At 40.9% G+C, this 26,754-nt stretch overlaps 1 protein-coding gene and 2 long non-coding RNA genes across 7 annotated transcripts; 2 read left to right on the plus strand and 1 right to left on the minus strand.

Moving 5' to 3' along the window:
* Window positions 1–508: 508 nt before the first annotated feature.
* Window positions 509–4,266, minus strand: LOC127907916 (uncharacterized). Its single transcript, XR_008065537.1, has 2 exons — window positions 3,112–4,266; window positions 509–2,696 (listed from the first exon to the last, which is right to left on the minus strand). It is a non-coding gene; the product is annotated as an uncharacterized LOC127907916 (long non-coding RNA).
* A 12-nt stretch (window positions 4,267–4,278) lies between these two features.
* On the plus strand, window positions 4,279–5,302 carry LOC118395386 (uncharacterized). Its single transcript, XR_004827950.2, has 2 exons — window positions 4,279–4,549; window positions 4,876–5,302. It is a non-coding gene; the product is annotated as an uncharacterized LOC118395386 (long non-coding RNA).
* Window positions 5,303–9,781: 4,479 nt separating this feature from the next.
* On the plus strand, window positions 9,782–15,055 carry LOC118395381 (uncharacterized). Of its 5 annotated transcripts, none has more exons than XR_008065536.1 (6): window positions 9,782–10,277; window positions 11,023–11,343; window positions 11,585–11,887; window positions 12,822–12,923; window positions 13,015–13,065; window positions 14,151–15,055. XR_008065536.1 is itself a non-coding variant. In XM_035789147.2 (6 exons), exons 1-5 carry the CDS (start codon window positions 10,518–10,520, stop codon window positions 13,044–13,046), a joined length of 801 nt encoding a protein of 266 aa, XP_035645040.2. In that variant the 5' UTR covers window positions 10,299–10,517; the 3' UTR covers window positions 13,047–13,070; window positions 14,155–15,055. The 5 variants fall into 5 exon arrangements, 4 of the variants coding, with proteins under 4 accessions (XP_035645040.2, XP_035645038.2, XP_035645039.2 ...); XM_035789147.2 differs by lacking the exon at window positions 9,782–10,277 and adding an exon at window positions 10,299–10,560 and having other exon boundaries at window positions 13,015–13,070; window positions 14,155–15,055; XM_035789145.2 differs by lacking the exon at window positions 9,782–10,277 and adding an exon at window positions 10,300–10,560 and having other exon boundaries at window positions 13,015–13,070.
* The last annotated feature ends 11,699 nt before the right edge of the window (window positions 15,056–26,754 follow it).

Raw genomic sequence — 26,754 nt, forward strand, 5'->3', positions numbered from 1 at the left:
TAAGCTATACCTAGTGGGATAAAAACTTTACTTCAGAATAATGCATATTTTGGAATATTTCAGATTGTAAGCGATATCCAGGTGAATGGCATAGGTCTACTAGATACGAAATTCAACAATCGTTTATTAAGGGATATTTTCTACAGGAAGTCTATTCCCTCTGTGATATTTTGTTGGGCTTCATCGTTTGATGTAAACTGGCACCGTGCTTGGCTCACTAGACACATATTTATGGTGACCAATAAGTAAAGGAGATCTCCTTTAAGATTATCCATAGATTCTATCCGTGTAATAGCATGATTTCTAAATATATACCTGATGTTACCAGTGAATGCAGTTTTGTAAACTAGAAACTGAATCTATTGAACACTTATTCTGTCATTGTTTATATAGTGTAGTGTTCTGGACTAATGTAAAACTATATCTTGGCCTCAAAATGCATACAACCATTGGAATGTCTAAGTTTGACATATTATTTTACTACACTGATTACACAATTGAACGTGAGTATGTCATGAATCTCTTTATTTTATTGGGAAAAAAAACATCACACACAAATAAAAATTTATGAAGAAAAAGGCCCTTTTCTTAATTTTTTAGAGTCATTAAAACGTATACAAAACAAAATGTTTTAAAAAATGTATTCGCTACATGTCTGTATTTGAATTGATATAATGTGGATTAGTTTTGATTTTTTAAACATTTCTTTGTGGAATACCTCTGGCTGTTGTTTTGCATGTTACTGTTAATATATATTTGTTTAAACGCTTAAAAAAAAACTTCATTGATGATACAGCTCCCCCTAGCGGCAGTAATTATATACATACGTTAAATGCAAATACCTCGGAGGCAAAATATACAAAACTAAAAATATGACCATACATGTGTGTGTTACATACACATGGCATATGCTTGAGGACCACCTTGACATCTCTGATTGAATGCCTCAATAAATTAATACTTGAACATTGGTAGCCAGGATTATCTATTTCAAATCAAACTTTGTCACATGCGCCGAATACAACAAGTCTAGACTTTTCCGTAAAATGCTTACTTTACAAGCCCTTAACCAACAGTGCAGTTCAAGAAGATAAAGAGAATATTTACAAAATAAAGTAAAAATTAAAAAAAATATATATATTTTTTAAACTAACATAACAATAACGATGCTATATACAGGGGGTACAGGTTAGCGAGTCATTGTGCAGGGGTACAGGTTAGTTGAGGTCATTTGTACATGTAGATAGGGGTGAAGTGACTATGCATAGATATAGATAATAAACAGCGAGTAGCAGCATTGTACAAAACAAATGGGGGGGGGGGGGCAATGTAGCAACGTATCTCGTCTCCTAATAATTGCATAACGGTGCAAGATAGACACGTCATCTTTTGTTTGCATGTTTTTATATGTTGTTTTATTGAACCTTTATTTAACTACGCACGCCAGTTAAGAACAAATCCTTGTTTACAATGACGACCTACCCCGGCCAAACCCTAACCTAGATGACACTGGGCCAATTATGTGCCGCCCTATGGGACACCCGGTCACCCAGCCGGTTGTGATACACCCTGGAAACCAACTAGGGTCTGTAGTGATGCCACTGGGATGTAAGTGCCTTAGACCGCTGCGCCACTCAGGAGTCCCAAGCATATGTTTTATGTTGGTCCTGTCAATGTTGAGTGATCACATATGCCTCAGCATAGGATAGGTTACTTTGTCTGCTTGCAAATGTGTTCTAAATGGGAAGGTTTCATAGTATTAATGATTAACTCACTACCAATGAAGGTTATTTTTCACGGATATCCATGGAACCACGACTGAAATATAGGCCTACACTCAGATAAAAAGGTGCTTTCTACAAACTAACAGGATTCTTCCGCTGTCCCCATAGGAGACCCCTTTTTGGTTCCAGGTAGAACCCCTTCTGTGTCTAGGTGGAACCCTTTTGGGCTCCATTCCACAGAGGGTTCTACATGGAACCAAAAAGTTATCTTTTGGTGACAGCCAAAGAACCCTGTCGGAACTCCTTTCTCAAAGAGTGTCCTCAACGAGTTTAGCCTGTTAAGTTTACACCATTTGATTCTGTACTCAAACATCTGCCTGGTACTCAATATAACATGCAACATAGCACCACCACCTTTGAAGGTTTTCGTCAACCTCTGCTCAGACTTAAACTGCAGTGTTCCAAGAACATCCAACAGGGGTGACCGTAGTATCCTCAAACGGACATTAATGGAGACAAGAGGCACCCCACAACTTATTTTAGATCCCAAGGGGTCTTTATTTTCATACTGTATGCTCTCACTATCTCCTTTTGCCCTCTTCTCAAGTCTTTACTTGGAACTACACACACACACACACACACACACACACACACACACACACACACACACACACACACACACACACACACACACACACACACACACACACACACACACACACACACACACACACACACACACTATGGAATCTTGATTATATTTCTCACATTAAAGGCATTCAGCTGAGGCCTTGGGTGGATCATCTTCCACTGAGATGGCACAGGGGTATATGTACAGTCATTTTTGGTGTGGTGGCAAAGTAGTTGAACAGGAGAAGAGGATGTGGTTACTTGTGGAGGGAAAACAGTGAGGGTGGTGGGTTGAGCAGCTGCAGTGAAGCTGATTGGTTGCTCTGGCTCGTCACATCTTGACTAAAGAAAGAGATTTAGAAATTAGTTTGTCATTGCCATAGTTCAACAGCTGAAAACCCATCCTTAACATACTCCCAGAGATACAGTAGCAATATATTCAGTATTCACTGAATGACGTAGCCTTTCCATCCCCATTTACAACTGTATTAATCAATGAAATAAATGATACAATAACACATTCAATTACATTATTATTGTAGACTATAGACTACTTCCTTTATCTACCTTGTACAATAACGTAATCATTGAATGAAATAGCGTACCCATCCACATTTACAATTTAATTGATCAATTAGATAAATACTACTAGCACATAGTAACATTGCTGTATAATAGGATACCGTTGTGATTTTGTCAGGCATGATTTTAGGTCTTCGACATCACAACTTAAACAACTTAAATACAGACTACTTACTCCTCAATTGGATCAAGGCCATCTTGGTAATTCTTTTCACCGTCTCGAAAAAAGGAAACTATCTGGGGCAGACACTCGAAAATTGCTTCTGCCGCAAGTTAAAACATATATTTTTTTTAATGAACGTCTGTGTCGCCACGGAGCTCTCAAATACCGTGCCAGTCTCTAACTCTATGAACGGTCACTGCAATCCATATTCCTTGGGACGTCCTTACCCTAAACTAACACTAAGCCTAACCATTTTATACATTTATACTTGATAGCGTTGTGGACATCCCAAAGACCCCGAATAGCACGGACCCTCTGGGAAAGTCTATGAACTGCTCTATTCGACGGAAGAGACATCCCAAGGATCCCTAACAGCAGGACATCCCAAGGATCCCAAATAGAAACTATGAACTCCTCTGAAAGCCATGGACACAACTCTTATTGATTGTCTGATGTGGAACACAGTCTGTGATTGGCTAACAGCATTTAGATCTGTATACAGTGAGATAACATACCATGCCATGAGGTGCTGAGGGAAAACTATACTATAACTACACTATAGCTCAAGGTGGCGTCGGAATGTCTGCTTGCATGGGAAAAACTGTACGTTTCTAACACTTATGGTTGAGATTTAATTCATATAAACTATGCACATTATGACTTTCATTAACACGCGAGGCAGGCGTCACGCAGACGTTAGTAAAGGCATTGGTATCATGTCAGGTGGTACGGTTGCCTAGGCTTATATATGTCCCTTATCACCCCCCATATTCTGTTGTTATGTGAATGATTGGCTGAGCCTTGGATACAGCCAGTATTGCTCCAAACGCGCATCACTCGTCCCCTTACGGTCAGTAGTGATCCAAAGCCCCCCAAAAGTTCTCGTCGGATCTACACAAATTACCTAGGTTACTTATTTTGGATTCAAAATTATGAATTTCGTCTAAAGGTGACTAGTTTGCAACCCTGCAATTCAGTTTCAATAAACAACTCAAGTTGAAAATACCCCAACAATTATTATCAGTCCCTTTGAATCGCAGATATATACACACTAATTAGTTCTGATCTGGCACCAAGGTTGACACCACAGAGAGCTCATAGATTCTTTAAATGTGGATCACCTTCAACACAAGACAATAAAAATGAAAAACACTCTGTCCCAAATAAACTCACGGTCCCTTGTCCAAGAATATGTTCCAGGCTTTACTGGCAAGTGAACTGAGGTCCGGCGTGTGAATGGAAACCACGACAGTAGTCAATGGACCTGAGGGTGTCCCAATGAAACATGGCTCGACAACAGTGTTGCCAACTCCTCAGTAAGGAAAGTAGCTATTGGCTGTCCTAAAAGTCGCTAAATGTTGTCATCACCTAATTTGCATAATTGGCCATGTGCATGTAATTGTGATGGACGCTGTAGGAGAGAGGAATAACGTTGTGGGAGAGACAAAACGTGAGTAAAAAACACCCTACATATGTTTCGAACTACAAATGAGCAAGCTGCAGAGAGTGGCACACACAGCGAATAAGAAGCAGATATTTGAGGCCATACTCCTCCTTCAGCACTTTATGGACCCCATTGTTAATCCCCGGCATAACAGAGGCATTGTCAGTCCCTATCCCCAGGAGTTTCTCTTTTTTAAGACAACACTTCTCGAGGAAAGCCACAACAGCACGGGCTATAGATTTGGCATCTCCTCACTCCAACTCAACAAGCCCCAGAAATGTTGATACAATTGTCTGCTTGGTGTCACTAAAGTACCTTATCACAACCCCCAGGTACTTAGAAACACTTACATCCGTGGACTCATCGAGGAGGAGGCTGAAACGCTGGTCACCCACATCTGCAACCAACTTTTTCAGAAAGTATGGTGCTAGAACACCATTAATCATTTCTGTGCACTTTGTCCTGTGCATTTTGTGGTGGGTAGCAGCAGTAGTGGAATCTGAGAAAGCAGCTCTACATGCTTCTCCGGTGTTCAGCGATAGCTAATGCCATGGTGGCCTTAGCCTTTTATGCAGAGTCAAATTTTTTAACCATAAATGGCAGCTTGTTTTGGGTGGAACTGTGAAGGCTTTTTGCATTTTGAGTATGTTTTTGAGTTGTCATGTGTTTTTTTACATCACTAAGTTTGGTGTAGAAATCAGCCGTACAATACAGGCAGTATGCCCTTGTATCATCTCCAATAAACGGCTTCAACCAGCTTTTGAATTCAGGGTTTGATTCACACTCCGTTCTGTATTTCTGAGTGTACAGTTTAGACTGAGACATGATAAGCTAGCCAGCTAGATGTTTAGCTTATGTCACAGAGAGGCACACATACAGTGGACAAGGTGAGTAGGTGACTGAGGCTGTGTGAGTCAAATGCAGTGATTTATTTTTGCACAGTGATTTATTTTAGACAAAGTACATTTTACAACCCGCCCTGAATGTTAGCCTGGTCGGGATCAGCAATTAATTTGCCGTCTGGACACGGAGGGGTGAACATCTCTTGCTCGGACTGCAGCTGGGAGGGACTGCTGCGCAAGGACTGGGCCACCTGTGAGTGCTTTGCAACGGGGGTCGAGAAGAGTAAGAACGATACGTGCTTTCACGTCAGAGTCTCAAAAGTCTCCAATAACACCAGAAAAGGTCTCTAGATTTGTAGCTAGTCTATTCTTTTTTGAAAATGTGTCGCTAGAGGGGTCTGAATACTCGCTAAATATAGCGACAAAGTCACTAAGTTGGCAACACTGCTCAACGGTTCCTTTTGTGAAAACCTCAAAAACAAAACAGTCCTCTTCAATTAAAATGGGACCACTGGAAATCTCTTTTACCACAACCCGTGAAAACTCACAACCGTCTCTCAGTATAACTGTTACATGCGGTCCAGACTGGACAAGTTGCGTGCGTGAGCGTCGCAAAATAAATTTAGAAATGCATGTTATTCAATTATTGCACCCATACTGCTCGCGCGCGCCAATGAGCGTCTGCGATGCCAAGGGTTAAAATAGAACTTCTTTCTATTTCTGACCCAGATCGCCCTAAAGTCCTACCTCACCCATCTCCTCGTTGGTTTTATAGAAGCAGGTACCATCTCCTCATTGGTTATACCCACGTGGGTGATTGAAAGACTGTTTTGCCGGTGGTCGTGGTAATACTATGAAAGTTTAGATGCCGATCACCATATAAGTTCAAAGATGAAAAGGAGGAGAGATGACTAGAAACAATTCGGTTGGCCGTTTTATGTGTGGATTAATTGTCGGAGTAGAGGTCCTTGTGCATTTCAGGTAAAATAACAACTCAATGTTTATATCCCAGGACAAATTAGCTAGCAACAGCAAGCTAACTAGCTAAATTGCCAAACATGTTTAATGCTTTTCGACCTGTCCCCAAATTAACGTCATTGGTTCCGAGTTTGTTTTGATATTTTAACCTGCGTGTTGTGATCGCGTTTGGTGTAGGGGGACAATATAAATATATGCACGATGGCGCACGCATGTAGCTGGTTTAGGTTCTGTGTTCCAGTAGCCGTCACAGACAGAAAGAGTAACGTTAGCCTGTTGATGACAGTTGATCCTCACAGGCTGACTACACCGCTCGCGTCACAAAATAGATCTAGAAATCTATATCATTCAATTATTGCTGGCGCGCGACAACGAGCGTCTGCCTTGCCAAAGGCTAAAATAGAAGTCAGTTCTATTTCTGACGCAGATCGCGCTGCAAGTCCTGCCTCTTCCATCTCATTGGTTTATAAACGCAGGTACTCATGTGCCATTTCCTCATTGGTTAAACCCATGTGGGTGACTGAAAGACGAACGAGGTCAGGGGCGGTAATGCACCTAATGTATGAAAGTTGCCAATCGCAATATAAAGTCAAGAGAAGAAGAAGCCTGGAAGGTGACTAGAAACTATTCGATGGACCATTTTATGTGTGGATTAATTGTCGGAGTAGAGGACCTTGTGCATTTCAGTTAAAATAACAACTCAAATGTTTATATTCCAGGACAAATTAGCTAGCAACAGCAAGCTAGCTAAATAAGACAAATTAGCGAGCAAGTGCAAGCTAACTCGTTAAATTGCCGTAAATGTTTAATGCTTTTCGACCTGTCCCCAAATTAATATAATTGGTTCAATGTTTGTGTTGATGTTTTAATCTGTGTGTACAGAGTGTGTGTACGGCTCAGTAAATTTATGGGGCAAAGCTTCCTGACATCAAGGACCTATATACTAATTGGTGTCAGAGGAATGGCCCCCCAGTGTTTTTACACGTCTGCTCTTCACTGTTTATTATCTATGCAAAGTCACTTTACAAATGAACTAACCTGTACCCCCTCACATTGACTCGGTACTGGTACCCCATGTATATAGCCTCGTTATTGTTATGTAATTTTCTTGTGTTACTTATGGATTTTATTTTAGGACTTTAGTTTACTTAGGAAATATTTTCTTAACTCTATTTCTTGACCTGCATTGTTGGTTAAGGGCTTGTAAATAAGCAATTCACAGTAAGGTCCACAACTGTTGTATTCGGCACATGTGACAAATAAAATTTGATTTGGCTTGGTTTTTGCTCTGGCATGCACTGTCAACTGTGGGACCTTATATAGACAGCTGTGTACCTTTCCAAATCATGTCAAATCAATTGAATTTACCACAGGTGGACTCCAATCAAGTTGTAGAAACAGCTCTAGGATGACCAATCAAAACAGGATGCACCTGAGCTCAATTTGAGTCTCATTGCAAAGGGGATGACTCATTATGTAAATAAGGTATTTCTGGTTTTTATATGTAATGAATTTGCTAAAATGTATAAACCCGATTTTCGCTTTGTCATTATAGGGTATTGTATGTAGATTGAGGGAAAATTCAAATGTAATCGATTTTACAATAAGGCTGTAAGGTAATAGCATGTAAAAAAAAAAGGGAAGGAGTCTCAATACATCCAAATGCTCTGTGTTAACTCTGTCTGAAAATTTAAATGTAATCGATTTTAGAATAAGGCTGATCCTCAAATGACTTTTTGAGAGTTCAAATCCCAGAGGAGCAATTAATAGAGCAACATTTTTCTTGTTGCCTTTATGGGCCTGAAAGAGCAAACTTGAGGTGTGTAGGGGGACAGGGGCTAGTCCCATCAAATAGCATGAATGAAGTCACACCCAGTATAGAACGTCCTTTTAATAGAGTTGTGATAAGATATTATGCCGTGGAGTAACAATACAACCCTTTTCTGCAAAAGCCTACTTTTACCTGGGGGCATGCTTTGTAGACCATTCAAAGGTGTTCCGATACCTGGTCCCCCTGAAAAAAACCACATGTTATGATAGCTTAGAAACAGTAGTAGGCAAATGAAGGGAAAACGGTACAATAACAGGATGATGGTATAACATTTCTGCCGTCTATTTGTTGGTAATTGGAAACACGTAAGTTTCGAATAGCTTCCCCCATTCCTAAACACATCCATCCCATAATGTAGGTTTTGAAGGTTCGTAATCTACGCCTGTAGTTATCAGAAGACGATTGAGGAACGGTTGATGGATCCAAGAAGTACAAGCCCCCACATCATTCTCCAACCTCTGAAATCTTGTCTTTGGTGTGTGCATTTTTAAGTACCCCATAACATTTTGACTCTGTCTGACCAGTAGAGTCGTGGTTATGGTGGTTGATCTCCAATGGAAGGTTTGAGAGTTCAAATCCCAGAGGAGCAATTAATAGAGCAACATTTTTATTGTTGCCTTTGTGGGCCTGAAAGAGCAAACTTGAGGTGTGTAGGGGGACAGGGGCTATCAAATAGGATGAAAGAAGTGACACCTTGTATAGAATGTCCTTATAATAGAGTTGTGATAACATACAACCCTTTTCTGCAAAAGCCTACTTTTACCTGGGGGCATGCTTTGTAGACCATTCAAAGGTGTAACTAATATTGGTCCCCCTAAAGAAACCCACATGTTAAGATAGCTTAGAAATAGTTGTAGCAGTGGTTAAGGTGGTGAATTCCCAAAGTTGTGAGTTAAAATCCTTGCAAGAGCATGCCAACTTGCTTTTGTTGCCTTGCCCGAACAATGTTGAGGTGGGGTTCTGGAAGGACATTAGACAGCAAGGGAAATTGGATTATAAAATGTTAGGTTATAGCAACTGGTGTTGAGTAGGCGTGCTGAGCTACAATCAAACCCACCCCTGTCCATATAATCTTGTTCCAGAGACAACTGATTCAGTATGATCTAGGCAATGCTGATCATAGAACAGTACTCCTCTGTACACATTTATGAAATGTCTCAGGCTAAGAATGCTGAACTGGAATCAGTCTCCCCCCACCCCCTGTCAAAGTAATGTTATTCATTCTACTCAGAAATACTAAACATATCCTAGTTTAGCACTCTTACTTCAAGCCACTAAGTGAATGTTGGGTCTTGTGTGCTAAATGTCTTGAACAGTGGTTGTAAAAGTAAAGATATACGAATAGAAAATGACTCAAGTGAAAGTAAACGCCATTGCTAAAATACACTTAAGTATCAGTGGTAAAAGTATAAATGATTTGACCTTCCTTATATTAAGCAAACTAGACAGCACGATTCTCTTGCTTTTTTATTGAATAAATAGCCATGGGAACACTCCAACACTCAGACATAATTTACAAACGAAGTATGTGTGTAGTGAGTCCGCTAGACCAGAGGCAGTAGGGATGACCAGGGATGTTCCCTTATTAAGTGTGTGAATTGGACCATTTTCCTGTCTGGCTAAGCATTTGAAATGCAACAAGTACTTTTGGGTGTCAGGGAAACTGTATGGAGTAAAAAAAATACATTATTTTCTTTAGAAATGAAGTCAACTTAAAAATTGTAAAGAAATAGAAAGAGTAAAAGTACAGATACACAAAAAACTGACTTCAGTAGTACTTTCAAGTGTTTTTACATCATGGAAAGTGTATGGAGTAAAAAGTACAATGTACGTTTCTGTAGTACGAGTAGGCTGGTTTATACAGTATCATAGGAAACAATTGACTACAAGCCACCTAGCTAATTAACATACTGGGGCTAGCGGCCATTAGTTACATTTCAACCATAGCGATAGCCTAATTGAGGCGCAACAGAGTTCACCCGCGAATGCGAATGCGGAACACCAGAAATAATAACTAAACCAAGGAATGAGAAATGGTGGAGCCTACCAGAATGAAGAGAGACATTTTCCCGAAATAAACGTGGTGAGTGAAAAACGTAATTACATAGCTCACCCCTTACAAGGTATCTCATTTTACCGCTATACGACTTTATATGCGTTTTTTGTTATCAAAATTGATATTTACGACGTTTTTGGAACGCATTCCTGATGGACCGTTGAACAAATTATACCCACCCCGTTCCACAAAATATACCCGCCCACAAACAGACAGACAATGTATCTTTGAATTAACCTTAATCTGAGTACCCTATTGAAATGTAAAATGATCAACTCCGTTCTCTGGATATTACTCTTGCTCGAAAGTGGTAAGTCTGTCTTGCCAAACTGTGAGTTAATTACTAAAGTAGGCTACTATCATGTTACATAACTCTTGTGTAAATTATGTGAATAGGCTATTATTACAAAAGTGCAGAAAGAAATGCTGTTATAAATTTGCTTTTTGGTCATGTTGTTTTTGTAAAAGAGAAAATGTGTTCTCTACTGGTTAAATAAAGGTAAAATAGTGTTATTTAGTGTTAAAGAGTTAGAAATGTGAACTAGGCTACACCTAGGAGCCATAACTACAACTCAGTGGAACACATGTTTACAAAGACAATACTTTTTTGTTTGTAAGTAGGTCACTGCGTACTGTAAAAGTATAAATTAATTAATCCTAGTCTATCATGTGCTTGGCTTGGATCCAGGATCGCCTACAGGATTTAGTCCTGTTAATGCCTTGTATTGATGTAGCTACTGCCCTTAGCCAATGTTTTCTTTCTTATTTTCAGATCTGATTGATGCTGTAAATGTGTCGGGAAAAGAGGGAATGAAAGTAACTTTACCAACTGGACTTAATGACCTACCTAGTGGCACTATTATGGCATGGTCTTTCCCATTGAGTCGTTCAGATTCATTTGATAACATAGCGCTGCTGAATGCAGGTGTGATTACAACGGACTACAGTAGGAAGTTCAAAGACAGACTGAAGCTGGATACTCAGACTGGATCTCTCACCATCAGAAACCTCAGCATCAGCGACTCTGGACTTTACAAAATACTTATCATCAATACACAGAGTTCATCTAAGATTACAAATCTAACTGTCTATGGTGCGTGTCTGGCTTCTTGTTTTACTTCACTTTTTTCCATTCTCTCATTTAGTCTGTTACCCAGAGTTGTTTTCAATGAAGATCAAAAAACATACCTCTGTATTTAGAGTTTGAAAAAGAAATAGCCCACTTCTTCATATATGTTTAGGTCTCATTTATGACATCTTAGTTTTACTGTAAACACATTAGTTTAAATCTCTGTTTGTCATTGAGTCACTGCTAAATCATTCTGCTATCCCAGCCTCAGTGTCTGCTCCTCACATCAGTCACTCAGTGGACAGTCCATTTGAAAAAGTGAGCTGTTCCTTGGTGTGCACTGTGAAGAACGGGAGAGAGGTGATCTTGTCCTGGTACAGAGGAGGGGAGATACTCAACCAGACCAGCAGCCCTGATCTTCTCGCCAATCTCTCTCTCCCTCTGGAGTTAAACAAAAGAAATGTTGACACCTACAGCTGTGAGGCTTCCAACCCTGCTGACTCAAAACCAACTCCGCTCAACATTGAAATGCTCTGCCCTCAATTGTCCTCACGCTCTGCCCTCAAAGGTATGTCAACACTGCATATAGTATTGTTTTTCCATTTTGTGGGTCAGTACTGGGACCCTGTAATGGCAGACCACTAAATAGCAAGCTCTGTTTATAATGAGCTCACCAGAGATTTCATTGGTGTCACGAATTACTAAGGTGGGTGGAATCAGGCGCAGAGAGCAGGTTTCAGTTATTAGACAGTTTATTCTCCGGCGCACAAAACAAAGGTCAAACCAACACACAGGGTGAATAATCCAACGCAGGACCAAAATAGTCCGGAGAATAAAACTCATGAACACCACCAAATAACAGGAATACAAAAACAATCCCGCACAAAACAAGGGCGGGACAACCTACTACATATAAGGATGCTAATTAAACTAAAATACACACAGGTGAAACTAATAAGACAAAACCAACAGACAAACGAAAAAGGGATCGGTAGTGGCTAGTAGGACGGTGACGACGACCGCCGAGCACCGCCCGAACAGGCAGGGGAGCCAACTTCGGCGGAAGTCGTGACAATTGGGCAGAGCCAAACCCCAGACAGATTGTCTACTCTTCGTTTCCTCTAATTTTAGGGGGAGATAAATACCAGCTGAAGCTCACTAACAACTTATTTTGTAGGATAGTAAGTTTAAAACTAACAAATTGTATTTTTAACATTAAAACCTGTGGGCAGTTTTTACAAAATCCCTCAAAATGCGTATTATCATATTTTTTAACTTCTGTATTACAGTCAGCTGATTTCTGTATTTATTTTCCTATGAGCCGTGTAGCCAACCTTATAATACCTTCATCAATGTCATTCATTAGTATTGACTAAAGCACATGGCATGGGTTTGAACAGCTGAATTTAATTTAGACAGGAAGAATATAGGCTTCAGGTGAATACAGGGCAAGGCCACATACAACATACAGTTGATTAACCCCCCCATTTTACTCCTGACAGGGTCTGGTCGCAATCCTGTCCCAATCGCACTGGTCACATTGCTATCAGTTGGGATAATAAGTGGTGGTATATTCTGGGCAGTTAAAATAATCAAATGTGGAGGTAAGTACAATCTGTGTTAAAGTTGACATCATACAGAGCACCCTGAAGGTAATCATGTAATATTATGCCTTTTCCCTTTATTTCAATGCAGCCTGCAAGCAAAGAGAAGAAGAAGGATCCTGATGTGAACTTTCAGAGATTGGTAAGGTCAGTGTTTATGGATGTGAATATATGTGCATGCATATTATGCTACTTGGTTTTCTATGCAACCTCTGTATCTGTGAACACACACACACACACACACATTTAGGAAGGAAGTGGTCACTTGTTGTTGGGTTGTATAACATACCAGCCAATGTGAAAATACAGAATACACAAGAACAAGCATAGAATGCAAATATACTGAACAAAAATATAAACGCCACATGTGAAGTGTTGGTCCCATGTTTCATGAGCTGAAATATCCCAGAATTTTTCCATACGCAGAAATAGCTTATTTCTCTCAATTTTTTGGCACAAATTTGTTTACATACCTGTTAGCGAGCATTTCTCCTTTGCCAACAAAAATTCCATCAACCTGACAGGTGTGCATATCCCGAAGCTGATTAAACAGCATGATCATTGCACAGGTTCACAATAAAAGGCCACTCTAAAATGTGCAGTTTTTCCACACAACACAATTCCACAGATGTCTTAAGTTGAGGAAGAGTGCAATTGACATGCTGACTGCAGGAATGTCCACCAGAGCTGTTGCCAGAGAATTGAATGCTCCCTTCTCTACCATAAGCCGCCTAAAACGTTGTCTTAGAGAATTTGGCAGTACGCCAACCGGCCTCACAAATGTAAACCACGTGTAACCATGCCAGCCCAGGACCTCCACATCCAGCTTCTTCACCTGCAGGATCATCTGATACCACCCACCCGGACAGCTGATGAAACTGAGGCGAATTTCCCCAGTAGGTGGGCCTATGCCCTCCCAGCCCCACTTATGGCTGCGCCCCTGCCCAGTCATGTGAAATCCATAGATTAGGGCCTAATTTATTCATTTCAACTGACTGATTTCCTTATATCAACTGTAACTCAGTAAAATCGTTTAAATTGTTGCATGTTGCGTTGATATTTTTGCTCTGTAGATTTGGACCTTATTGAATTACAGGTTTCTGTTTCTATTTGTTTAAGTGCTGACTTTACAGGTTGAGTATATACTGGTATCTGGCACCGGAGGCGTCTGTTTACCAGAAGAGTCTGTTTTGTACTCGGATGTCAGAATCTTACCTTTTTGTTCAGACAGGACTGGATTCAATCACTCCTCTCTCAAAGCTGTGACCTTGGCGTGGTTTAGAGGCTTGTGTGTCTCAATGACCCTGAGAGCTACGCCGGAGGGGGCTTGGGCCCCTGGTAGGTTTAGCCATTCCGGATTGGTCTTAGGTCAGGGGCCAGACCAACGACAGCATTGGTCCTACATGTTTCACGTTGGGATGGTGCTATAGGTTGGCAACCATAACACTCTGACAATGTTAAATACTGTTTATGTCTTTACTGTCATTTTAAACATGTCTTTTTCATAGTATTGTACCTTTTACTTTACAAGAAATATGCTTGATAAAAATGCAATTTAATTGTTGTTGTTTAAGTCTTAACATTTGTCAACCACAAAGTTGACCTGGTCCTTGTGCTCCAGCTCAGCAAATTACATTTCCACCCCAAAAAAACACAAAGAAAAGCCATAAAGATTTTATACCGATCTCACATTTATACCTTTCATTGCCACTATTGTATAATTGAGTGTCATTTCACATACAAATAGCACCGCTATTTATTTGTCTGTTGCATAATGTGTATGTCTTTAGTGTTATTTTAGATGTGTACTTTTTCATTGTGGTGTACTTTACTTGGTAAAAATATTATATTATTGTTATTTAGGTCATAACATTTGTCTGAAAACCAGGATTAGTAGTATTTAAACAAGCAAATTAGTTATATCATGGCACCACATCCACTCCCTGAAACAGTTTTACCATTTATTTTCAAAATGCTTGTAACCGACTTCCCAAACCTGCTGATCTCATGGGCATGTTTAAACTTGTGGAGAATGTTTTCACGAAGGTTTGTCCTACCTGTATCTCCGCTCTAGAGAGTCTCTGTTATGTTCTCCACTATTTACCAAATGACATTAAAGCCTGATAGGAAGGTTTCTGTAGTCTTCTTAACCACATTGGACATAAGTGTCATAGTCATTAACTTAATAGAAAGTCAATAAGTTAGCTTAACATTATTGAATATCAACCAGATACAGCACACTACTACCAGTATACTGTAATTGATGCAGGATTAAGATGTTTGGCAGTGAGGAATGTACAACTCTATACATTACAGAGAACTCTTTGGAAATGAGCAGATAGGAGTAGTGATAAGACAATGGAAAAGTACACATTACAGGTGAGATAAGACAGGGAAAAAGACATGGGTTAGCATAAATACAGTACCAGTCAAAAGTTTGGACACCTACTCATCCAAGGGTTTTTCTTTATTTTTACTATTTTCTACATCGTAAAATAATATTGAAGACATCAAAACTATGAAATAACATAGAATCATGTAGTAACCAAAAAAGTGTTAAACAAATCAAAATATATTTTAGATTTTAGATTCTTCAAAGTAGCCACCCTTTGCCTTGATGACAGCTTTGCACACTCTTGGCATTCTCTCAACCAGCTTCACCTGGAATGCTTTTCCAACAGTTGAAGGAGTTCCGACATACCCTGAGCACTTTTTGGCTGCTTTTTCTTCACTCTGTGGTCCGGCCCATCCCAAACCATCTCAATTGCATTGAGGTCAGGTGATTGATGGAATGCTGCACACTCTCCTTCTTTGTCAAATAGCCCTTACACAGCCTGGAGGTGTGTTGGGTCATTGTCCTGTTGAAAAACAAATGACAGTCCCACTAAGTGCAAACCAGATGTGATGGCATATTGCTGCAGAATGCTGTGGTAGCCATGCTTGTTAAGTGTTCTTTGAATTCTAAATAAATCAATGACAGTGTCACCAGCAAAGCACCCCCACACCATCACACCTTCTCCTCCGTGCTTCACGGTGGGAACCACACATGTGGAGTTCATCCTTTCACCTACTCTGCATCTCACAAAGACATGGCGGTTGGAACTAAACATCTCAAATTTGGACTCATTAGATTTCCACTAGTCTAATATACATTGCTCGTATTTCTTGGCCCAATCAAGTCTATTCTTCTTATTGGTGTCTAGTAGTTTAGTAGTGTTTTCTTTGCAGCAATTTGACCATGAATGTCTGATTCACACAGTCTCCTCTGAACAGTCGATGTTGAGATGTGTCTGTTTTTTGAACTCTGTGAAGCATTTATTTGGGCTGGGTCTTCCTTTCCTGTGGCGGTCTTCATGAGAGACAGTTGCATCATAGCGCTTGATGATTTTTGCGATTTCACTTGAAGAAACTTTCACCTTTCTTGAAATTTTCCGCATTGGCTGGCCTTAATGTAATGATGGACTGTTGTTTCTCTTTGCTTATTTGAGCTGTTCCTGCCATAATATGGACTTGGTCTTTTACCAAATAGGGCTATCTTCTGTATGCCACCCCTACCTTGACACAACACAACAAATAGTCTCAAATGTATTAACTTCTATACAGGGCACACCTGTTAATTGAAATGCATTCCAGGTGACTACCTCATGAAGCTGGTTGAGAGAATGCCAAGAGTGTGCAAAGCTGTCATCAAGGCAAAGGGTGGCTACATTGAAGAAGAAACTTTTTGGGTTATGACATGATTTCTTATGTGTTATTTCATAATGTTGATGTTTTCACTATTATTCTACAATGTAGAAAATAGTAAAAATGAAGAAAAACCCTGGAATGAGTAGGTGTGTCCAAACGTTTGACTGGTACTGTATATAAATCCATCCATGTTTGAGGATGTCAGGAGATTATGTAAAAACCGGCCACTAGGGATAAAAGAGAGAACCGTTAACTTCAAGTAGGTTCATCTGCCTCTGGTTCCAAAGGTTGCATGTTCGAAACCAGCGATAGAAAGTTATTTCTGTTTTAATTAAGCCTATCCCAAACCTCAACCCTAACCTTAAGCATTCTGATTTTTATGCCTAAAATATACGAATTTAGAGTTAATGCCTAAACGTCACTCTAACCTTATAAATTCAGAGTTAAATGCCTAAACTTAACCTTAAACATTAGGAAATTTGACGTTTGGAACAACTTCGAAATTTGACGTTTGAGAAACATGGATGAACGTCTAATTCTGACATGTGACCGTGAGCTCGTTGGTTAGTATTCTGTATCTGCCTGGTGTAGGGCTAACTTATTTAATAGCATGCAGCCATTACATCACTCTGTCTAATTTGTAAGTATAATGACATCCTGTCCAATCCAGTATGTGGTACAAAATAGAAACACTGCTGTAATTAACAAAGCTTTCACTCAAGCTTTTGGTAGCCAGTTACCAGACTGGTCAGGTCAGTAAGACTTTCAGAGGATTGGGGAAACAACTCAACAAGTCCATACCTGTTCATAAGATGAACAGGATCAGGCAGTTAGTTGATGTTTGCTGTCTTTTGAAAGTAAATGAGCAATGTTTGCTTTAGGGAGAGTACACTACCTTTTAGTGTACATACTGTAAATTACAAGGCACATGCAAAACATTTTTTAAATGGTACTATCAAATACCCGTATGTGCATAATGGGTGGTAGGTATTCTGACTTGAGATCTACAGTGCATTGAGAAAGTATTCACACATCTTGACTTTTTCCCCATTTTGTTGTGTTACAGCCTGAATTTAAAATGTATTTAATTGCGATTTTGTGTCACTGGCCTACACATAATACCCCATAATGTCAAAGTGTAATTATATTTTTAGAAATATCCCTTTGAGCATGGTGAAGTTATTAATTGCACTTTGGATGATGTAATCAAGAGACACAGTTACTATAAAGATACATGCAAAATTCCTAACTCAGTTGTCGGAGAGAGACACCTGAAACCCCACCTCTTTAAGGAATACCTAGGATAGGATAAAGTAATCCTTCTCACCCCCCCCCCTTAAAATATTTAGATGCACTATTGTAAAGTGGCTGTTCCACTGGATGTCATAAGGTGAATGCACCAATTTGTAAGTCGCTCTGGATAAGAGCGTCTGCTAAATGACTTAAATGTAATGTAAATGTAAACCACTCAGGGATTTCAACCATGAGGCCAATGGCTGTGATAATAGAAAACTGAGGATGGGTCAAGAACATTATAGATACTCCACAATACTAACTTAAATGACACAGTGAAAAGAAGGAAGCCTGTCAGAATAAAAATATTCCAAAACATACATCCTGTTTGAAAATATGGCACTACAGACAAATTGCAAAAAAAATATGGCAAAGAAACTAACTCAATGTCCTGAATACAAAGTGTTAAGTTTGGGGAAAATCCAACACAACACATCACTTGATTACCACTCTTCATATTTTCAAGCATGGAGGTGGCTGCATCATGTTATGACAAGTCAGCATTAAACATAAACTGGTTGTAATAGGGGTGGCCAAACTTACTCCAAAAGACTGAAGTCAGCAGGATTTTGTTCCAGTGAAGCACTAATAAAACAAACTGATTAAACTGATTCACTTATTATGGTCTTCAGTCAAAAGAACCATGATTCATTCATTCAGGTTGAGCTGGAACAAAAACATGCATGAACTTGTCACGCCCTGACCTTAGGTGTCTTTGTTTTCTTGATTATTTTTCGTTAGGTCAGGGTGTGACGAGGGTAGTTGGTTTACTTTTTGTTTTGTCTAGGTGTTTTTTTGTCCTGTCTAGGGTTTTTGTATATCTATGGGGTTTTTGTATGTCTAGGTAATGTGGTGGCCTGAATTGGTTCCCAATCAGAGGCAGCTGTTTATCGTTGTCTCTGATTGGCGATCCTATTTTAGGTTGCCATTTTGGTTTTGTGGGTTATTGTCTATGTGTAGTTGCATGTCAGCACTCGGTTGATATAGCGGCACGTTCGTTTAGTGGTCTTCCTTTAATTAAAGAAGAATGTATTCATATCACGCTGCACCTTGGTCTCTATATGACAATCGTGACAGAACTTCAGCCTTGCAAGACTATGGATTGGCCACCTTTGGTGATCTTCTACCCATGGGTTCTATAATCAACTCTATATTCCAAGATGTCAAACACATTTATCTTCTTTCATTTGCAAGAATACATATGTGTAACCTGTGTTACCCAACTATTGTAGAACAATCAATGAAGTTGGGAAATCTAAGTTGGGAAGAACTTCACTCCACTAAGCATGCTTTGCCAACATAACCACTGGACTTCTTAAACAAACCACTTGTAAGTTAATACCAGACATTCGATTTCATAATGTTAAGAAGGTCTATACTAGCCTCCTATAACCCTCCTGATCTTACAAAGTGTTTTGCTACACAAATTGCAAAACACATTCTAAAGCTCATGAGATTAGGATGGATATACGAGGCTAAACCTATCGTGCCTTCAGAAAGTATTCAGACCCCTTAAGGTTTTCCACATTTTGTTACATTACTGTCGATTTGGCAGGTTTTCCTACTTACAAAGCATGTAGAGGTCTGTAAAAAAAAAAAATTAACACTTCAACTGTGAGAGACAATCTAAAACAAAAATCCAGAAAATCACATTGTATGATTTTTAAGTAATTAATTTGCATGCAGTTTATTAGGTTGCGGAATATATAAAATATAATGAATTTAACAGGGTGGTGAAAGTTTAAGGTGATGAGCTTGATGCTCCTTTTTTTAATAAATATTGAGGGCCTTATTCTGGCCACATGATGAACGATGCTTAACATGACAAATAAAAATTCTCTCACTTTTGTCCATAATATTCTCATCATGTAGGCTATACCCGCACTATCTGCTAGCTGTTGGCTAGAGCGCATGTGCCAATACTAGAGAGCAGTCGCTATACCTACGCAACATTTTCTGTCACAAAACCATAAGTAGGCCTAGAATTTAAAATGCGACACATTTAACTTGTTTTTTAAAATTTGGTACATGGTAATTAACCACAACATGTATTTTTAAGTGCACTACGTACGCTATATATACAAAAGTATGTGGACACACCTTCAAATTAGTGTATTTGGCTATTTCAGCCTCACCCGTTGCTGACAGGTGTATAAAATTGAGCACATTGCCATGCAATCTCCATAACAACATTAGTAGAATGGCATAGGATGCCACATTTCCAACAAGTCAGTTATTCATAGTTCTGCCCTGCTAGAGATGCCCTGGCCAACTGTAAGTGCTGTTATTGTGAAGTGGGAATTCTAGAAGCAAAACAATGGCTCAGCCGGAGAGTGGTAGGCCACAAAAGCTCACAGAACGGGACAGCTGAGTGCTGCAATTTTAACACGTAAAAATCGCCCGTCCTCGTTAGCAACACTCGGTACCAAGTTCCAAACTGCCCCTGGAAACAATGTCAGCACAAGAACTGTTCGTTGGGAGTTTCATGAAATGGGTTTCCATGGCCGAGCAGCCGCACGCACACAAGCCTAAGATCACCATGAATAATGCCAAGTGTTGGCTGTAGTGTTGTAAAGCTCCTCACCCATTGGACTCTAGAGCAGTGGAAATGAGTTCTCTGGAGTGATGAATCACGCTTCAACATCTGGCAGTCTGATGGATGAACCTGGGTTTGGCGATTGCCAGGAGAGCGCTACCTGCTCGAATGTATAGTGCCAACTGTAAAGTTTGGTGGAGGAGGAATAATGGTCTGGAGCTGTTTTTCATGGTTTGGACTAGGCCCCTTAGTTCCAGTGAAGGGAACGCTACAGCATACAATAACATTCTAGATGATTCTATGCTTCCAACTTTGTGATAACAGTTCGGGGAAGGCCCTTTCCTGTTTCAGCATGACAATGCCCCCGTAAGCAATGCAAGCAAGGTCCATATAAAAATGGTTTGTCAAGATCGGTGTGGAAGAACTTGACTGGCCTGCACAGAGCCCTGACCTCAACCCCATCGAACACCTTTGGTATGAATTGTAATGTTGACTGCCAGTCAGGCCTAATCGCCCAACACAATGCTGTTGTGGCTGAATGGAACCTAATCCCCGTATGCCTTGTAATTTGCCTTGTAATCAGGTTTCTGAGGAACAGAACTTTAAACCTTGGGATATTTCGCAGCTACTATACATGTACAATATGTACACATACACACCCTAAAGCAAGATTGCTTATTTACTTTTTAAAGAAAGCTGCCATCAACTGACTGGCTGAACCTGTTCATCTTATGAACACGTATGGACTTGTATATTGCTGCCCCATTTGTCTGGAAATCTTATTGACTCCGAGTCTGATAACTGACTGCCAAGTACCTGAGAGAAAGCTTTGTTCATACAGTAGGGCTTCTATTTTGTACCGCAGCCTGAATATTATATATAGAAATAAGACTGATATAATGTCTGTGTTTACAATTACCTTGATTAGCCTTATACCAGCCAGATGCAAAATACTAACACATTAGCACTCTGTTGACATTGTGTCAGGATGTGGGTTTGGCAAGTAAGAATGTACCGGTAATCTTGTCCGCTTTGGGAAATTGTTGAGAGATCAAAGGAAATCTTAGTCAGACAACAGCAGATGAGGAGTGGTAAAACTCAACTTTTGGCCACGACTCATTATCCTCTTCTTTTTTCTCCAGAGGGTAGAGACAAATTTGTGTGTGTGTGTGTGTGTGTGTGTGTGTGTGTGTGTGTGTGACTATTTGTGTTATCCAGTCTTCCCTCTCCTCTGTACCAGGCCAGGGTAACGTCTTTTCAGTTCTCCACAGAACACACCACTGAATAGCTTTCAATACTGATGGACTAACAGCTGACCTGGGCTCCTAATGTAGGGGGCTGGGACTCCAACTGCAAAACAAGAGAAACAAGCAGCTATACAAAAACAACCAGAGTAGGATGACCATCAAGGTTGTCATTGTGTAGTACTAAAACCTACACAATTGCTGTGTTTTTAATATAATATTTAAACAATAACACACTCACCATATATATCTAAATGGAAAACGTATTTATATTTCCTCTGTATATTCTTTATCTCAAACGTGACTTTACCTTCTTGGCCTTTTTAATTCCCGCCACAAAAAAAACTGGTGCAAAAGCTGAATTATTCTGTGTCTTCTCGGTGTGTATAGTGCATGTGTGGTATAAGAGGAAGGGAGAATCACATCTCATCTACAAGTCTTCTCTATGTTCACTTTAATGTGTATTAGTGCCCACTGGGACACATAAACAACGAATATTATATATTTCCTCTGTAGAATGAAAAGGATGGGGCCTACATTGGAGGTAGGTTTGTTTACAGCACTGTCATAAATATATAGAGGCTTTTCAGCATATTTGATTCTTTGAATCATTAGCTTCTTTGATTCTGCAGGACTGTACCAACACTTTTATGGCAGTTTGGCGCCATCTACTGTAGAGCTCTAAGATGTAAACGACTTGTTAACATCTGCTGATGCAGGTGACCTCATCATCCTTATTCTCTAAATTCCCCTTAACCTGAAATGGGCCTTTTGTTAGGGCAGTATTGCAATAATTGCTAGTGTCGTGGCAAGGAGAATCAATTGCTATGTCATATGATGTGGTTATCTGATATGTTAATGTCTAATTTGACAGTGGTTTCATTTCTCCGGCCCCATCCATTTCATTTCTCCAGCCCCATCATTTCTCCAGCTCCATATGCTCAGGTAATCTTTATTACCATGTGAGCTTAATTTCAGTGTGTATACAGACATATTCATAGAGCTACCAGTCCTATCATTTGTTTCCTAACCTTCACATCAGGACTTTCAGTTGCTACATTGCTATGTGATCAGAGAACAACTGTGATATTTAAGACAGCGGGTTGATCTTGAGTCTCTCCTTCGCACCACAGTACTTTGTGATTTCTACCAATCTGACATTCAGCAGGTACAATCCATCATGGGAGAGCTTTTCTCTTTTCCAGAGAGGGTGTTGAAGTCTGGCGGTTTACTTTATGGAAAACATGGTACTATTGCATAGGTGCTCTTGGGACAAAGCAAAACAGATCTGGAGGAGAGATCTAAACGTGGTCTGCACCGGGACAGTGTGACAAGAAACTTCACCATGTCATAGCTGTAGATAAAGTAGATAATGATGGAGTTTATGGAGAATATCATACGTAAGCTGTGGTCAAAGGCTCCAGTGGGTAGAAGACTGTTTGCAGGCTTTTATGTCCCACCCGGGACGAAGAGGACTAAGTAGTATAAGTATAACTTGAACCTAAAGTATCTTGAAATTAATACCACCAGCACTTTGACATCCAAGACAGTCACAAAATCATCTCTCTGTACTATGTTAAACTTACACCTTCTGGTGGATTGACTCTATCAGTATGGATCCTTGATGCAAAGCCATAGACGCAGAAGACATGATCCCACAGTTTACGAGCTACTTGCTTGGCTGTCTGGTTTCTGCATGGCCATGCATGGGCAAGTTTAGTGAAGTGGTCAGTCACCACCAGAACATCAACTGAGTTCTTCTTACTGTCTTCCGCTGTCCAAAAATCCAAACACACAAACTCCATGGGAGAGCAGGTTTTGATGCTCTCTAACGGGGCTCTAGCCACTGGCTCTGGAGTCTTTGCTAGAACGCATCTCTGGCAGCAGCGCACATACTCCTTGGTGTCTCTCTCCATTGCAGGCCAGACAAATCTCTGTCTGGCCAGAGCTAGAGTTCTAGCTTGGCTTTGATGTCCTGCAAGGTCGTGAATGCCAGTCATCGCTTTGAGTCTCAACACCTCTGGCAAGACATACTGGAACTTTCTCCGGTTTGTGTGACTCGATACAGAACTCCTACTCTTAGGATCAAGCAATCCCACTGTTTTCGTCAGCAACGACACTTTAGAAGAAGCATTGTATCGATCTCGTCTGGTGGGCCGTTTCTTATTGAAGACGAAAGGGATGACCTTGGAAGTCACAGAGTCTTGCAGCTGGAGATCTCGAAGTTCCTCGTGCGAGAGTTCAGGCAAAGTGTCAATACCAGGAGAAAGCAGCCGTTGGGTGTTGGAACCAAGCTGGATTGCTTGCATCTCCGTTGAACATTCCCAGTCGATATGGAGCTGACATATGGCCTTCACTTCAGCAGTGGTCAAACAGGTTATCTCCTGGGGATAAGAAGCCCAACGGAAGGCATATTGGACATCATCATTCAGCGTCCCAACAGCCTCAGACAGAAGTGCTTAGGTAGGGCTCCCTCATCAGTCTCTGCGTGACAGTCACTGCAAAGGGGTCGCGGCTCAGTGCATCTGCTACTGTATTCTTGTTGCCTGGGATACGCTTCAAATCAAAGTTGTACGGTGCCAGCTTGGCAACGCATCTTTGCTCGCAAGCGTCCAGCTTGGGTTTTGTCATGATGTACATTAACGGGTTACTATCTGTCCAGACAGTGAACTCGTGCCCCTTAAGCCAGTGACTGAATTTCTCACACACACTCCATTTCAGTGCTAGAAATTCAAGGCTGTGTGCCGGATACCTTCTCTGCGATTTACTCAGGGTCTTGCTCGCAAATGCTATGGGCCTTGCCTTATCTTCACCTTCAGGTACTTGGCAAAGCACAGCCCCAAGACCATCCAAGGAAGCGTCAGTGAAGAGAATGAACGGCCTCTCGAAATCAGGGTGAGCTAGCACGACACAATTAAAAAGAGCATCCTTCAGCTTCTGGAATGCAACGACACACTCCTCAGTCCAATCCGATAGCGTCAGTTTCCGGAAAATCCCACTGTCGCCCTTCTTCCCATCTCTTCCGCTTCTCTTCTGACCCCCAGTGAGTGCAAACAAAGGTCTGGCTATAGCAGAACAGTCAGGAATGAAGTGCTGGTAATATAATACCATACCCAAGAAGGATTTCAGTCTCCGAGCAGAGGGAGTGCATCCATCTGCCTCCATCAGCTGAGCTTGGCTCATCTTGGCAATGGCCTCCACCTTCTCAGGATCTACTGACACACCGTCCTCTTTAATGAAATGTCAGAGGAATTTCACTGTTCTTCGTAGAAAGTGGCATTCTTTGGGTGCTAGCTTGAGATTGTTGGCTCTTAGACGGCTAAACACAACTTCAAGTCGCTGTAGAGCCTGTTCCTCGATGGGTGCAAAGACCAACAAGTCATCTAGGTAACAAAGGAGATTTGAGAAGTTTAGGTCCCCAAATATACTCAACATCATTCTCATGAAAGAGGCCCGGCTGTTACACAGACCTTGTGGCATGCGATTGTACTCAAAGTTCCATTGGTGTGGTAAAGGCTGTGTACTTCTTGTCCTCTTCGTGAACTGGAATGTTATAAAATCCTGAGGTCAAATCCATGGTGCTGAAAAATGCACTGCCACCAAGGGCTGCGAGAGGCAATCTGCTTGATGAGGAAGGGGATGAGCGTCCTTCACCGTTCGTGCATTCATCCATCTGAAGTCAGTGCATAACCTCAGACTCCCGTCTTTCTTCCATACCATGACTAAAAGGGAGGCATACTCACTAACTGACTTGCGTATAAGACCTACTTCTTCCATATCTGTCAATACCTTCCTCAGCTTCAGGTAATGAGCAAGCGGAACTCTTCTGTATGGTAGCCGGAAGGGTCTGTCATCAACCAGGTGGATACGGTGAACATAACCCCTGGCTTCTCCGCAGTCCAGATTATGTCTCGAGAAGATGTCTTCATATTTTGTGATGGTATTCAAAAGCTTTTCCTTCCACTGGACCTGGCATCCATCAATGTCAATGTCTACTAATCCTAGATCAGACAGTCTTTGCTTCAGATTGTGGCAGCCATTGTCATCCTGCTTCTGTTCCATTGGGGTTTTCCTCACTTCACGAAGGCCCTGAAAGATTGTTGCATCCTCAACAGCCAAGCATGTAGACACATCTGCCAACTTCATGTTACGTCTTAGGGTGAGATGTTTGTCAGAACCTTTAAAGGGACCCAGCCATCTCCCCACATGGGTGTAATAACTCTACCCACGAGTATGTTTCTGGGCATGACCTTTGACCTGGTAGGTTCGACTATTACAGTGCTGCCTGGAGACAAAGCCACATTTTTAGGAAGTTTACCCCAAACTAAGTGTTCAGTCTTGGGCGAAAGAGTCACAGCTTGAGTGAGCTTCACTGTCCCAATCTTGCCATCGACTTGCTGTCCCTTCCATCTTGTGACACTGGCCATCCATGTTGAGGACGAGCTTCCAGTATTAGTCAGTGCCTTTCATCTCATGCAATAGATGCTTAATGACATTCGATCCCAGGATGAGATCATCACTATGTCCAGGAACAACTAGAGTGGGCACTTTAACATCAATCCCGTAGATTTGCATCTCCAAATCATAGAAACACTTTGTTGCGGTCTTCTTCCCCCCCACACCCCACTAATACTAACTCTGTGGGAGGCTGATAATGCTGAGGAAGGGCACCTGCTTCCAAAAGTCTCTGCTCCGCATGTTCACTCAATGTACAGGCCATAGACCCAGTGTCAAGCATGCCCTTAAGCTGCACTTTCCCATGTACAGACACAGAGGTGTAAAACAAATCTGAAAAAGCCTCAACTTCTTGTGAACCTAACATAACACTTTTCTCTCCTTCTTTCGCATCAGAGCACAAAATCTCATACGTTTTCTCGAGATCATCAAATTCTTTCTTGGGGGTAGACAGTTGAACACCCACATTTTCCCTCTTCACCTGTGGGCGTGTCAGTTTAACGGTTGCTGCTGTGGTGGTGAGTTTCTCTGCTGTTGTGGTGGGCGTCTCTCACCACCGGGATTGGCATAGCGTTCCCCCGGTTTAGGACAATTTGACTTCCAATGATCTGGGGAA

Source organism: Oncorhynchus keta, chromosome 16, assembly GCF_023373465.1.
Source record: "Oncorhynchus keta strain PuntledgeMale-10-30-2019 chromosome 16, Oket_V2, whole genome shotgun sequence".
NCBI lineage: Eukaryota > Metazoa > Chordata > Actinopteri > Salmoniformes > Salmonidae > Oncorhynchus > Oncorhynchus keta.

What these genes read in the sequence shown, in the direction of transcription:
- LOC118395381 (XM_035789147.2), top strand. Translation starts at nt 10,518, where the DNA reads ATGATCAACTCCGTTCTCTGGATATTACTCTTGCTCGAAAGTG. An exon ending in CTCACGCTCTGCCCTCAAAG is followed by an intron (nt 11,888 to 12,821) that starts GTATGTCAACAC and finishes TACTCCTGACAG; the next exon opens with GGTCTGGTCGCAATCCTGTC. An exon ending in TAAAATAATCAAATGTGGAG is followed by an intron (nt 12,924 to 13,014) that starts GTAAGTACAATC and finishes ATTTCAATGCAG; the next exon opens with CCTGCAAGCAAAGAGAAGAA.